This window comes from Pimephales promelas, chromosome 24 (genome assembly GCF_988280905.1).
Source record: "Pimephales promelas chromosome 24, fPimPro1.hap1.1, whole genome shotgun sequence".
Lineage (NCBI taxonomy): Eukaryota > Metazoa > Chordata > Actinopteri > Cypriniformes > Leuciscidae > Pimephales > Pimephales promelas.
In genome coordinates this window covers 12,766,920-12,780,989 of record NC_142792.1, presented here as the reverse complement: position 1 = coordinate 12,780,989, position 14,070 = coordinate 12,766,920, and the positions used below count along the sequence as shown (strand labels likewise).

The following is a 14,070-nucleotide window of genomic DNA, read 5'->3' as shown; positions in this document are numbered from 1 at the left end:
TTTGGTCTAACATTATAGCGAGTCAATGTGAAAACATTTCAGTATCCTCTGTTTTTTCAGATTCGGTGACCCTGATATATACAGTATCTAGCTCTTCACATCAGGCCAAAATGCTTTAGAATAAAACAAGATTTATGGGTAACGTATTTCGGTTTCGGTAACCTAACCTCTAATTTTACTCGAAACCAGTTACCTTTTGTTGTTACCAGCTCTAATCTGGAAACCCTAAACATGGAAGTGTGAATAATTGGACTGGTTGCAACTGTAAGACCTACTCGTGTTGTAGACATTGCTAATATTTGACAGTGTTTACTTGTTCAGCTCAAGAGTCCCACCTGTTATTAAATAAATGTTCAATCCCAAACACTAACTGTGTGAATGTAGCCTATAGGAGACCAGCTAGAACTTCTTAAAACCAGTCCAACAGGCCAAAAACACAGTTGAGTGTGTGTATGTTCTAATAGCAGATAACCAGTCCCTCTGTAAACTGTATAAAAACATGTATGAGTCTCTTTCTTTCTAATTTTTGTTTGTTCGCTTTTTTTTTTGTTCTAAATTTTTTTTTTTTTCCCTTGCACTTTGTAACCCCCTTAAATGTTTGAATTTTGCTTTTGATTATTGTACTAATTATGCAATTGTTTTTGTTTATTTGTTTTTTGTAACCTATGTAAGCATAGGCGTATATGCACTGATATATGAATGGTTTATTTTTGTATGCATATTGTTCCCTATTTGAGTTTGTAAATTGATACTGTTTCAATTTAAAAAAAAAATGTTCTAATAGCATGGGGCCCTCTTCTGGTAGTCTCGTGCAGGTTTTCTTTTCTTTTTCTTTTTTTAAGCTAGGAAGGAAAAGGAGTCAATGGATAGTATTAAAAATGATTTTATTCTTCATTGGTGTGAAGATATGACATTAGCAAAATGTTGATACATTTCTATTTTTGCTCTTTTTGCATAAATAATGAAATGTCCAAACGGAAAATTTGGTACTTTTGAATCTAGGTTCAAAGGATAGACATTTGGCAATTAAATCTATCGAAAAACAATCATAAGTTTTTCTCCTTTTCCACATCTCTTATTTTTTCCCAGGCCCCCATGGGTCCTGTGCAATATTTCCTGCATTCTCATCCCCAGTCTGAAGGCTGTCTGCCAGTATATGCAGGCCACAGGTAGGAAATGGACATGAGCTGCTGCTGTAAGGAACAGATAGATATTAGCATGCATTGGAATCTCATATCGTAGTTTTATCAAGAAGAAATTGAGCTACCAGGAAGAACCTTGCATGCTTAATTGTATTGTACTCATGCAAATGACAAACTCATACTTGACATTCACATTTCAGTCTTGTCATGTTAATTAAAAATTCTTACCCCCGGGCTAAGTCAATAACTGGCCTAAAAAGACAAACAAACCAAACGGGTCAATTTTACAAGCATTTCAATTTCATAATTATTTACATTCAGAATTGTGTTCATGAGGTTGAATTCTTTGATCGCATGTTGTTTTAGAAAATGAAACAATGTTTTGTGTATGTCAACACACATAAGTGTAATTACATTTTAATTAATAACATTTTAATTAAGAAATGACAAATCAGTTCACTTAAAACTATGATTCAATGAAATAGTTTTTTTTTAAAACTATTTCATTGAATCATAGTTTTAAGTGAACTGATTTGTCATTTCTTAATTAAAATGTTATTGCTCTTTTTTTAAAAAAAATCAGAGCAATCAGAGCAACCTTGTTTTCTGACAGTGCACTGTCAGAAAAAAAGGTACAAAAGCTGTCACTTGGGTGGTACCTTTTCAAAAAGGTACACTTTTGTACCTAAAGGGTGCATATTGGTACCATAATTGTACAAATATGTAGAAGGTACCAATATGCACCCTTTAAGTACAAAAGTGTACCATGAAGGTACCAATATGCACCCTTTAGGTACAAAAGTGTACCTTTTGAAAAGGTACCGCTCCAGTGACAGCTTTCGTACCTTTTTTTCTGAGCAGGGGGACCAATTTTACAATGAGAATTTGAGCATATTTTGTCACTGAAATGCAATAACAACAAAAAAAATATGTGTGTGTGCGTGTTTCCCTTACTTGATTTCAAACTTCACAAACAATTCCCTGTTGAAAACAAATAAATCTTCATGAAGCACAATTGGTCAATTGTGTGGACAATAATACAATGACAATTTGAGAATAGTTTTATACTGAAATGAAAAAATACCATAAAGACATCACTGGAATTCACTAATTTAGGATCATGCTCATGTTTCTCTATTTCTTGTCAATTCCCATGGATTTCTGTTCAAGTCTAATTTCAACTCAGTGTTTCTGTTCTGTCAAGCATATGTGTGTGTATACCTCCTTTCGTTGAGCCCTGAGATATTGGCAAAATTTTCCATGAGTCTGGTGATATTGTCTTCCATAATCTCTGTGACATTGGGAAAAGTCTCCATATAAGATCCTCTGCTAAAAACGAATACACCACAAACTTGAAAAAGAATGGAATTTTATTTATTTATTTATTTATTTTTGGGAAAATATCTTACCTTGTGTTATTGAAGATGGGAAACGCAAGAGTGTAGCTGAGGATCAGAGAGCTGAGAGTCCAGACAGAAAACATACTGTTCATCACACCAGCACTGACTTACTGAACAGAGTGAAAGTCAATGAAGCAGACCAGTTGATTCAAGCTTATATAAAATTCCCAGATCATTCAAATGCTCATTGATCTTTTGGGGATCTGAATGTGTGTGTAATTCCCACAGACCAGAGTGGGTTTTGTCCTTGAGTAAGACATGGGGACAAATATTTTTTAAAAGACATCAGGGAAGATTGACAAGACCATACTGGTGCTTTCAGAAAATTACATTTTAGAACTTATAATACCAATATGTATATGAATAATTATATATATTAATCTATGTATGCGTTATTGCATTCTAATAGTATCACACTCAGTTGTATCAGTTATTTTCCACACATTCTTTTGTTTCCTGCTCTTGACAGCGTGAGTAATTTAAATATTTATGAAAATATGCTTTTTTGGGCTACTTAAAATTGAAATAACCCATTAAACATTCAAGTATGTAATCATATGTAATTATTCAATGTAAAAAAATATTTTCATGATTTGTAATCACAACATTTTTTCTTTTGTCAAATTAACTTAGATAATTTATGTAGTTCAGAAAACATACTGTAATATTTTGAGTTTCTGGTGATTAAATTAATCTGCTTCATTGCATTAACTCATTTTTTTCCCATTTCAATAAACTTAAAATTTTAAGGCAACCAGGTAACTTATTTTTTGAAGTTAAACCAACAATATTTTTTTTACAGTGAAAGGGTTCTTTAAAATTGAGTCAAGAACTCTAGGGTGATATATAATACAGAATTTTATTCGGATACCATGTGCATTTTTTAGGTTGGCAACATTTATATTCAAGTGTAATAAGGCAACATTACTCGTTACATATTGAGTATCATCAACATAAAAAAACAAGTTAATGGATAGTAATAAAAAATTGTTTATTAATTTGTACAAAGAGATGACGTTATTGTTGAGAATGGCACGCACATTTCTATTTTGCTCTCTTGCATGAATGCTAAAATGTCTAAGTTAGCACTTTTGAATCCAAGCGGTTTTTACATCTTTAATGACGATAAATTGGCCTGGCTATAAAGTCCAACTCCAAATTTCATGGTGTGTGTGTGTGTGTGTGTGTGTGTGTGTGTGTGTGTGTGTGTGTGTGTGTGTGTGTGTGTGTGTGTGTGTGTCCAAGGCTTCAAAAACATTGTGATGCCCTGTGTGGTCTTGTGTCTTTGAAATGAGGAACATTTACCTTGATGTTACAACCATATTATTTTATACGATTTAAGATTGCTATACATGTATATATAGCAGCTTTCAAAAAAAAAAATGCTTGGCACAAACCAAATATCTCTCTATTTTTTTTTTTTTTTTTGATGATTTTTCCCCCTCCTTTCTGACAAGTGGTGAGAAAAATGCCTGGTTAATATTTACATTGCAAGACATAAAGTCACAATTCCAAGAAACAAAGTTTTTTTTAAAAGGTTGCAATTCTGAATTGTTATAAAATCACAATTATGAGATATAAAATTCCACTTGTCTTAAATTAAAATTAAAGTTTAAATTAAGTTTATTGTATTATATCTTAATTTCTTATGATGAGCCCTTTAGAAGACCTTTAGAATTTCACAGCTTGACTGTTTCGCTGTATACACTGTTTATTTGTGTTTCGAAAGCACCAAAGCTTGATACTTTTATACAGCTAGTACAGCTTTCAAATGGTGTCATAAAACCTCTCCACTGGAGGAGATTGATACTGAGCTGTGTGCACGTACAACAGTGAAATGTGTTCTGGTGCCAGCTGTGCCACTGCTTAGAGGACATCAGTAACATACACATTCAGTGTATTCGGTTTCATCTTCTGGTAGTCCATGCAGCAGCTTTACATTTATTTTGCCACAATTTCTTGTTTCCTTTTACTGTGAGTTTTCATTTCTTTTCTTTTTTTTTTAAAGCAAGGAAGGAAAAGGAGTCAATGGTTAGTATTATAAATGATTTTATTCTTCATTGGTGTGAAAATGACATTAGCAAAATGTTGATACATTTCTATTTTTGCTCTTTTTGTATAAATAATGAAACGTCCAAACGGAAATGTGGTACTTTTGAATCTAGGTTCAAAGTATTGACATTTGGCAATTAAATCTAAAAACAATCAAAAGTTTTTCTCCTTTTCCACATCTCTTATTTTTTCCCAGGCCCCCATGGGTCCTGTGCAATATTTCCTGCATTCTCATCCCCAGTCTGAAGGCTGTCTGCCAGTATATGCAGGCCACAGATAGAAAGTGGACATCTGGCTCTGTAAGGAACAGATAGATATTAGCATGCATTGGAATCTCATATCGTAGTTTTATCAAGAAGAAATTGAGCTAACAGGAAGAATATTGCATGCTTAATTATATTGTACTCATGCAAATGACAAACTCATACTTGACATTCACATTTTAGTCTTGTCATGTTAATTAAAAATTCTTACCCCGCAGGGAAGCCAAAAACTGACCTAAAAAGACAAACAAAACAAACGGTTCAATTTTACAAGCATTTCTGTAAGTAAACACAATTTCATAATTATTTAATTGTGTTCATGAGGTTGAATTCTTTAATCACATGTTTTAGAAAATGAAACAATGTTTTTTGAATGTCAACACACATAAGTGTAATTACATTTTAACTAATTAAGAAATTAGAAATGACAAATCAGTTCACTTAAAACATTTATTCAATAAAATTGTTGTTTATGAAACATTGTTTGTGTGAGTGTATATACCGGTTTCCCTGGTCTGTGAAATTGGGAGAGATCGTCATTCTAAAAAAAAAATAATAATAATTTTGATGAAGCAGAATTGGGCACTTTTGTGGACAATATTTCAGTTATTCTTGCAAATATCTTACCTTGTGTTATTGAAGATTGGAAACGCAAGAGTGTAGCTGAGGATCAGAGAGCTGAGAGTCCAGACAGACAACATGCTGTTCATCACACCAGCACTGACTTACTGAACAGAGTGAAGGTCAATGAAGCAGACCAGTTGATTCAAGCTTATATATATATATATGAAACGAAGGCCAGCTAGTAGTTGCTCTGGTGAACCCGGGTGAGGGGTTACATAATTCCTTGATTATTCAAATGCTCATCAATCTTTAGGGATCTGAATCTGGATCTGTGTGTAATAATTATTAGACCAGAGTAGGTTTTGTCCTTGAGTAAGACAGGGACAAATATTTTTAAAAGATACAGAGAAGATTGATGAGACCCTACTGATGCCTTCACAGAATTATATATACATTTATAATGCCAATTAATATATTTATATGAATTGTTTATAAATATTCTTATTGCATTCCAATAGTATGTGGTAGTCAGTCACACTCAGTTGTAACTACATAGTTATTTTCCCCCAAATTCTTTTGTTTCCTGCTCTTGAGTGTGAGTAATTGAAATATTTATGAAAATATGTAATATACCACAAAGTCTAAGAGGGGTTCTTATATTCAGCTTATTTTTATATTTTTATCAGAGTCTCAGCGACCACAGTCTGTAGGGAAGATCCCAGGTTCGTCAAGGAACAGGTTGCCAGAGGACAAACCAAATGGCCAAATGCATTAAAAGAATCTTATTTAACAAACATACAAAAAAAAAAAACTATTTCCTTATATATTTGAGTAAATAACTACAAATATTAGCCTAAAGATAACAGTGACAGAGGAAATCCTGTGTATGAAAAGGGTAGCAAAGCAAAAAAAGTTTTTGATAGTGTTTATAAGAATATTGAAGAACTTTTTCTTACTGTAAAAAAATATATAAGATGGTCAAAATTCAGCAAATTTTTTCTAAAGTCAGAGTATGTGACCATTACTTTCCCGCCCCAAAACCCATCATTGACACTGTGCGTGTGTGTGTGAGAGTTTTCTTTTTCTATACTTGTCAATTCTGCTTGAAGATATCTTAGATATCTACCCAGTTGTACTCTAGTGGTTATTTCGGTCAAAGTTGCTCTTCTATCAGCTTGAATCAGTAGGCCCATTCTCCTCTGACCTCACCATTCTTTGTAAACCCTAGAAATGTTTGTGTGTGAAAATCCCAGTAACTGAGCAGATTGTGAAATACTCAGACCGGCCCGTCTGGCACCAACAACCATTCCACGCTCAAAATTGCTTAAATCACCTTTCTTTCCCATTTGACCATTCAGTTTGGAGTTCAGGAGATTGTCTTGACCAGGACCACACCCCTAAATGCATTGAAGCAACTGTCATGTAATTGGTTGATTAGAAAATTGCATTAATGAGAAATTGAACAGGTGTTCCTATAATCCTTTAGGTGAGTGTATATTATCTCTCTGTGTGTGATTCCCACAGAACTAGGTTTTGTCCTTGATTAAGTTAAGAGACAAATAGACAGAGAGGATTGATGAGACCTTGTCAGTGTTTTGGAGTATAAAGAGAGGTAATTAGTCACCATGGATAATTAATAAATCAATTGGAAGTGTCACAATGTTGGGCAATAATCAAAGGGCCAGATTTTTGTCTAAAGTGTGTGTTTGGATATCAGGTCTATCAAAAAAGCTTGATTTTAACATTAGTTTTAGAGGGAATATTTTGTCCATCGACAATTTATCCCTTGTTGAAGTCAAACCAATCTGGCTTCCGTTATATTTTATCAGCTGTTTCTGGGTTGCAGATACTGTGCTTTTACGAGTTTCCCTCTCACAGCGACAATTATTTTCAGGGACTGGGGCCAATAATGATGTGATGTTTTAAGAATCAGTTTTCATGCATGCCTTTTGTGATTACTGGACAACTAACATAATGTGGTTTGTATGCTAGATTATCCTGCTGTAGGCTATGTCATGTCAATTAATTAATTAAAAATTAGATGATGTAAACAGCTTTGAGAACTTGTAACTCTGGCAGCTAGTTTTAGTCATCAGATTCTCAATCACCAAACAACAAAAACTGAAAGAGTGCTGTTTATAACACATTGTTTAAAGAGTCATAATATTTCACCTTTAATGAAGTTATACTTTATATATTATGTTCACTACATCAAGACAATAAAAATGAAGACACTGTAGGTAAAAGCTTTTTTTATTCACGAATAAATCAGCTTCCACTAAACATAAAAAACTTTGCACATATGTTATATTTATGTTATAAATTTATCCAGAAATAAACATGGACAGAAATAAACTGCTGAATGTCACTAAAATCATACTATAGAGATTGAGTATGACTCGCCTAATAACAACATGCCTAAATCAATCCTGTTTTTACAGAATCACAGCAAGCCTAAGATAACACGTGGGTGAATATTCAGTGAAACACCATTTCATCATTATTTGATCATTCAAGTTCATGCTTTATTTTTTGCCAATTCCCATTGGATCTGTGGTCATGTCCCCAGCTATCTCATTCCCATGCTGTAGCATAGACCCCAGGTTCCACATGGCACAAGTGGACAGAAAACACATCCTTCTGAAATGAGAGAGAAGTGTATTGCAGGCACCAACTCTGAATGAGGATTTAAATTAATATTCTGTTCCTTTGTCAGAATGGAAATCATTTAAAGGTCATTTGCTATAATACAATGAATCTGGTGTGTGTTAAAAAGATATGAATGACACATGAAGAACGAGACAGGAAGTTATTTGTTACATTTTATGGTAACATTTCACCAGACATTTCAGATTTGATATTTGTGTGAAAGGGGTGCTGTCAAAGTCTCAATTTTATATTAGCATTTTAGATTAGTGTGGTCTACACAATATAATTGTTATCTGTGTAATTATGAACAAAACAAGCATTCTTTGTCCATTTTTTTATGGTATATCATGAGGGCAGCATACATTAATAAACTAATTAACAATTACAATGGAAAGAATTATTCCATTATTTTAAATGCAAATGTTAACATATTTAATTAACACCAACTTTATTATTATAATATAAATAGATTATTATACATGCATTATTTTAAAAACAAATTAATTAAACGCATGACTTACAGAAATTTTTTCCTTTTTGGTATCCCTGTTTCGGATCTATGGAGAAGTCAAGACATTTGGGTGAGATGAGAGAATTGTTTTCGCATTTTTTAGAACTCTATTTTTATATATATATATATATATATATATATATATATATATATATATATGTGTGTGTGTGTGTGTGTGTGTAAATTGGAAAATGTTCTATACTTGTTTGTGTGATTGGTCTTCATATACTCTGTGGAGTTCCTCACTGTATTAGGGGAAATCTCCATATGAGACACCCTGTTGAAAAGAATAAATCATAAGTATGTGTGGGGAGGATAACATACAACATTTTTGTGGATAAAATACTAAATTAACTTTTTTTCGTACTTGAAAATATCTTACCTTGTGTTATTGAAGATTGGAAATGCAAGAGTGTAGGTGAGAATCAGAGAGCTGAGAGTCCAGACAGAAAACATACTGTTCATCACACCAGCACTGAATTACTGAACAGAGTGAAGGTCAATGAAGCAGACCAGTTAATTCAAGCTTATATAAAATTCCCAGATCATTCAAATGCTCATTGATCTTTTGGGGATCTGAATGTGTATGTAATTCCCACAGACTAGAGTGGGTTTTGACCTTGAATAAGACATTTTAAGAGTGATGGGACCTTTTCAACATTGTGAAAATATTTGGGAGCTGACAGTGATAGTTAAAGAAACCACAGAATGACAAATAGGCCTACAGTATACAATAGTTTTAAAGTTTTAGTAAGATTTCCATAGTGTGACAGTGATAGTATGATTTCCAGGAACTGGCACCAAAGCAATTTCTCATCATTATTTCATGACTAACTATCTGAGTGTCATAGTTTTACTACAAGCATTTATATATTAAGCCAGAGAGGCTTCTTACAATTTATTATTTAATTTGTTTAAACATTAGACACACATTATTCACACAACACCAATGGAGTGTAAGACTACATTACTTGTAATAAATTGCAAGTCACAGTTCTGAAGATTTAAGTTAACATATTTTAATGATATCACACTGTGTACAGCTCAACGTGTCAACCAACACAATGACAAAACGTGTATTTGTAGCCCACTGTAGGTAACCTAAAACTGTTAACAGTTAACACAAAGTAATTTGAGACAGATTTGTAAGCGCTCAGTTACTGAACGGTGGTTCTGCAGTCCAATATTACAGTCCAGAGCTTAAATATTGAAAGTGCAGTATTTATAAGAAATTCCTTTACCTTAATTTCTTTCCATATATAATGTCTGTTACACAATGACTTTCTTTCTTATATTATAAATAATATTGTACAGAATTTAAACAATTATGATTAGGAGCAGTGACAAACAATTTCCTCCTCTTCAAACTTCTGGAATGGCAAAATACACATCACACACATCACAGAGCATCACATTAACAACATATCATTATATAATCCTTGTAATATGGTTTCCAGCTTCAGCAAGATGGATGAGAACAAGAAGTAACCCTTGTTTACTCTTGCATCTGCCCAGGCCAGACTGTGACTCCATGGGTGTATCAACTTATCGGAAGTCCTCTGCTGAGAACATGCCCTTGGCCCGTCGCAGGATGGAATCTTTGGAGGCGTCATACGGATGCTCTTTAGAAGGAATTTCCAACACGGCGGGGATGGACTGCATGTGGGCATCTATAGCATGACGAATCATCTCTGCGATGAACTGGTTGATGAGGATGATGCCAATGTCACTGCGAGCCAGGAAACTCCTGTAAATGAGCAATTGATGTTGATATTCAAGTAGAAATTACATTTTGGACTATAAATGAGGAAATCTACAATACTCAGTCAATATTTGATTATTAAAAAATAATGTATATTGTATAATAATAATGTAATAATGTATGATGATTATCTTGTTTTTGTATAATGTTTTATGACATTAATGTCTTTTAAGCCTATTTGGGCTGGGCATGTAAGTGCAAGACACTTTAAAAAAATAACTAACTAACTAACATTAAAAAAAACCTTGTAGCAATATTGGCGCATAGTCTAATACATGGAATATACAGGAATCATCTAAATATTTGTGGTTAAAAATCAATCAATGTTTAAGAATTAAGTTCTGTACGATAGATAAGATCACAAAAGAAAATGTATTGGTAGGCTAGTCAATTTTATTCGTTTATGATAACGTCCTTAATATTATCCCTATACTAATATTTACGATGGTATATTTCTTCGTTTTTATTTAGGCTATGTAACGTTATTTGATTTTGGATTGTAATATGTGATTTTAAATCATTCAGATATTTCAAATATTGTCTCTTACTTGAAGGTCTCCTCTATCTCTGTGATGCTAGTGTCCTTTTCCACCACCAAGAAATTGGGTTTTCGGTTTTTGTTGAGCTCTCCAATCCCTCCGAGGAGGAATCCGGTACATGTGTCTTCATCCCCGATAACTGCGATTAATTTCCCCCGTCCAGGCATTACGAGTTTTTCTTATTTTTCGCTCAAATAAAATATAGAATCAGAGGGTGAAATGTTTTCCCGTCCAGTAGAGATCATATGCTTTAATCAGCTGACTAGTGTACTTCCGCTTTGACTAGACCGTAAGCGCTTTATTTAGACAGCTGATCTCGGATCAGAATAAGTGCGCGCACATCCAAAACACTGACAGAATTGTCACAATAAGCAACATTTTAACCCATTTGCTGATAATATCACACTATGTACATCCGCATAAAAACATAAAAGTGATGTAAAATATACAAGAAAAGCAATCTTTTTCCGCGATGACGTTATATACACGCGACTCTTGTTTGTCAGTCACGTGAGGCGAGGTGTGAAGGAAGACGACAGTGTAAATTCATCAGCACTGCCTAAAAATGGTAAATATAATTGTTATTTAGGAGCCATTTGTCTAAACTAAATGTTTATTTCAATGAAAAGGTTTTGTTATGTTGAGCGTATGCTTATGGAATGCATAAAAGTGATATTATACATAATGTGATTGAGAAGGCAATAAGCTGTAAGGAATTATTGAACATAAATGATCTCTGCAACTGTTTAATTCCTGCATTACCTTTTGTTGAATTGCAGACCACCGCTCTGACCCAAGGTTTAGAAAGAATACCCGATCAGATTGGGTATTTGGTTATTAGTGAGGACGGTGTACTTGCGGTAAGTTATTAAACATTTAATGAGCAGTCAAATTAATCACTGTACTTATCTCAACTACTGTACACAAAGAGATGACGTGTTGTTGAATAGATAATCTTGAGTTGCAAGGGGGGGAAAAAATCCAAAGAAAGAATAAGAGAATTGTCCAAACATGTATAACATTAAAAAATAATTGTATACATGTATTATCTGGACATAAACATTTTATAATTTTAGATAGATAGATAATGTTAGGACTCTTCTTTTGTTAAGAGGGAAGTTCTTCTGTAAATCTTGTCCTCTTGCAGTCTGCAGGAGAGCTGGAGAATGACGAGCACACGGCAGGAGTGATCATGCAGATGGTCAGAACAGCCTGTCGTTTTAGGTTGCACGGAACAGCTGAGCCCCCTTTCAAACGCATGTCAGGTAAGAAACATACTTGTTTTCGCTTGGACAGCATGATTTGAATCACTGTAATACAGAAAATTATCCTAAAATTCTGTGTTAAGCTACACTACTACTTAATAAATACCCTGATGTAAGTGTGTGATTTCTCCCCCACAGTGATGTTTGAAGACTACGTTTATGCTGTGACCATCTCAGGACAAAAAGTTTTTGTAGTCAAAAGGCAGAACAACCAGCGGGAACCTGTTATTGTGTAGTAAAGAGGATAAAATGGACTGATCTTACCCACTTTTACAAGCTCAAATTGGTGCCCTCACATTGAAACAGCCATCACAACCATCTGATGTTTAGCACAATCACAATGAATTTATTTTGTAAGAAGACTTTATTACACCGAATTGGGGGCCTTTGCTGGTGTCTGGTGTATTTGACCTGAACCATAGTAAGTTAATGTGTAAATCTTGAACAACTGCAATGTTACAGACTATGGTCACAGGATTCATCTGATGCAAGATTAAATGCTGTCAATATTTTAGCCCCCATTTATGATTGAGTGGTTTCAATTACTGTATTAATGAGATGACTATAGATTTGTATTTGTATTTAACCCATTGTATCTTTTAACTCACAGCTTCCTCATAAAAATAGAGGCATGTTTTGACTGAAGGACCTGCTCATCACATTATATCTATATAGCCACGGAAGCCTTATATTTTTGACAATATTACACTGGGTGTTATAATTGTATTATGAGTTTCATATTCCAATCTTAATGTAAAGTATGAGAGCTTGTAGTGAGGCGTTATAATAATACAAAGTTATTTTCTCTTGGATCTGTGAAAGCAAAAACTTAAGTGCACTGAATTGACTTTTTACAGTCTATTTCCATATGTGTTAAATTAACAGGCTTGAAGTCAAAACTTTGAATAACTGCATTAACAATAATATATTAAATAAAGTACTATGCATTTTAGTTTCATTTTTTTTTTCTCAAGAATCATCTAATTATTTGTGGTTAAAACTACCAATGCTGAATAATTTAATTCTGTACTATACCCTTTATATATATATATATATATATATATATATATATATACACCCATGTATATAGTTTTTTCTTAAGTTTGACTGATCTGACACTTGATTTAAGAGAGGAATTCTGAAAATTCCTAATCTTTTTGTTTCACAAATCCTTAATGCTTTGAATCCCAACAATCTCTGTCTTAAATACTACAATACTTGCCTTCATCTTTGTTTCATAGTAATAAATATTTTAGTATACAAGGCCAAATAATTAATAAGATGATGTTGTTTTAAAAAGAAAAATCTGGAAAGGGTGACAAAGGAACAAGAAATGGGGAAGGAAAATGCAGAAAAGTGCATTAGAACAGGAACTGATTGCAAAGTCCTTAATGCGAAGGTCAAACCAGCAAAGAACATTTTGTCATTTCCTGTACTGCAAAACTCATCTGGCATTTCATTTCTTTATTTATTTGCATATGATTTTCAAATTGGTCTAACTCTTTTGTAATTCTCCGTTTTAATTGCTTTGATAGTTCTTTAGATAGCCAATCTAGTCCCTCATTGAGTCCTGTTCCTTGGGTGGCACGTGTGGCTTAAATACATCACTGCAGGACAAAGAGGGAAACTGAAGCAATTTCACAACATTTGTAAAAGCAAATGAGCAATGAAAAGATTATACTTTTAAGTGGAGACCTAGTTTGTCTGTTAGATCGCTCATTCCCATGGTATTTGGCTGTTAGTAAAACAACAAGCAAACAAAAACAGGGAGATACTTCCAGAAACAAAATTTATTTTGGCTTTTCAACTGAAAAGACATCAGACAGTTCATCTAAAGGAGAAGCCGTTCTCATGTTGTTTATGTGGAAAGAGTTTCACACAGTTAGATTATATGAAAGTGCACCAGACTAAAAAAAACAAGAA

The 14,070-nt window shown here is 33.5% G+C and overlaps 4 protein-coding genes across 8 annotated transcripts; 1 reads left to right on the top strand and 3 right to left on the bottom strand.

The window, feature by feature from the left end:
• Positions 1 to 867: 867 nt before the first annotated feature.
• LOC120476965 (uncharacterized) lies at positions 868 to 5,594 on the bottom strand. 5 transcript variants are annotated; one of them, XM_089126769.1, is made up of 5 exons: positions 5,485 to 5,594; positions 2,364 to 2,471; positions 2,097 to 2,123; positions 1,371 to 1,394; positions 868 to 1,193 (listed from the first exon to the last, which is right to left on the bottom strand). In XM_089126769.1, exons 1-5 carry the CDS (start codon positions 5,565 to 5,567, stop codon positions 1,076 to 1,078), a joined length of 360 nt encoding a protein of 119 aa, XP_088982895.1. In that variant the 5' UTR covers positions 5,568 to 5,594; the 3' UTR covers positions 868 to 1,075. The 5 variants fall into 5 exon arrangements, with proteins under 5 accessions (XP_088982895.1, XP_088982896.1, XP_039524232.1 ...); XM_089126770.1 differs by having other exon boundaries at positions 2,364 to 2,468; XM_039668298.2 differs by lacking the exon at positions 5,485 to 5,594 and adding an exon at positions 2,552 to 2,682.
• A 2,070-nt stretch (positions 5,595 to 7,664) lies between these two features.
• On the bottom strand, positions 7,665 to 9,460 carry LOC148965182 (uncharacterized). The gene is made up of 4 exons (XM_039668303.2): positions 8,964 to 9,460; positions 8,784 to 8,858; positions 8,592 to 8,627; positions 7,665 to 8,061 (listed from the first exon to the last, which is right to left on the bottom strand). The coding sequence occupies exons 1-4, from the start codon at positions 9,044 to 9,046 to the stop codon at positions 7,947 to 7,949; spliced, it is 309 nt and encodes a 102-aa protein (XP_039524237.2). The 5' UTR covers positions 9,047 to 9,460; the 3' UTR covers positions 7,665 to 7,946.
• Positions 9,461 to 9,575: 115 nt separating this feature from the next.
• atp6v1f (ATPase H+ transporting V1 subunit F) lies at positions 9,576 to 11,159 on the bottom strand. Its single transcript, XM_039668297.2, has 2 exons — positions 10,892 to 11,159; positions 9,576 to 10,328 (listed from the first exon to the last, which is right to left on the bottom strand). Exons 1-2 carry the CDS (start codon positions 11,047 to 11,049, stop codon positions 10,127 to 10,129), a joined length of 360 nt encoding a protein of 119 aa, XP_039524231.1. The 5' UTR covers positions 11,050 to 11,159; the 3' UTR covers positions 9,576 to 10,126.
• Positions 11,160 to 11,292: 133 nt separating this feature from the next.
• lamtor4 (late endosomal/lysosomal adaptor, MAPK and MTOR activator 4) lies at positions 11,293 to 13,099 on the top strand. The gene is made up of 4 exons (XM_039668304.2): positions 11,293 to 11,450; positions 11,662 to 11,742; positions 12,030 to 12,147; positions 12,286 to 13,099. Exons 1-4 carry the CDS (start codon positions 11,448 to 11,450, stop codon positions 12,381 to 12,383), a joined length of 300 nt encoding a protein of 99 aa, XP_039524238.1. The 5' UTR covers positions 11,293 to 11,447; the 3' UTR covers positions 12,384 to 13,099.
• The last annotated feature ends 971 nt before the right edge of the window (positions 13,100 to 14,070 follow it).

Excerpts from the sequence above, each read along its gene's own strand:
- atp6v1f (XM_039668297.2), bottom strand. The coding sequence starts at position 11,049 with ATGCCTGGACGGGGGAAATTAATCGCAGTTATCGGGGATGAAGACACA. Across the intron at positions 10,329-10,891 it reads GAGATAGAGGAGACCTTCAA|GAGTTTCCTGGCTCGCAGTG; the intron begins GTAAGAGACAAT and ends GCTCATTTACAG.
- LOC148965182 (XM_039668303.2), bottom strand. The coding sequence starts at position 9,046 with ATGAACAGTATGTTTTCTGTCTGGACTCTCAGCTCTCTGATTCTCACC. Across the intron at positions 8,859-8,963 it reads CCAATCTTCAATAACACAAG|GGTGTCTCATATGGAGATTT; the intron begins GTAAGATATTTT and ends TCTTTTCAACAG. Across the intron at positions 8,628-8,783 it reads AAGACCAATCACACAAACAA|ATCCGAAACAGGGATACCAA; the intron begins GTATAGAACATT and ends ACTTCTCCATAG.
- LOC120476965 (XM_089126769.1), bottom strand. The coding sequence starts at position 5,567 with ATGAACAGCATGTTGTCTGTCTGGACTCTCAGCTCTCTGATCCTCAGC. Across the intron at positions 2,124-2,363 it reads TCAGGGCTCAACGAAAGGAG|GGAATTGTTTGTGAAGTTTG; the intron begins GTATACACACAC and ends TGTTTTCAACAG. Across the intron at positions 1,395-2,096 it reads TTTGTGAAGTTTGAAATCAA|GCCAGTTATTGACTTAGCCC; the intron begins GTAAGGGAAACA and ends TTGTCTTTTTAG.
- lamtor4 (XM_039668304.2), top strand. Across the intron at positions 11,743-12,029 it reads GTGAGGACGGTGTACTTGCG|TCTGCAGGAGAGCTGGAGAA; the intron begins GTAAGTTATTAA and ends GTCCTCTTGCAG. Across the intron at positions 12,148-12,285 it reads CCCTTTCAAACGCATGTCAG|TGATGTTTGAAGACTACGTT; the intron begins GTAAGAAACATA and ends TCTCCCCCACAG.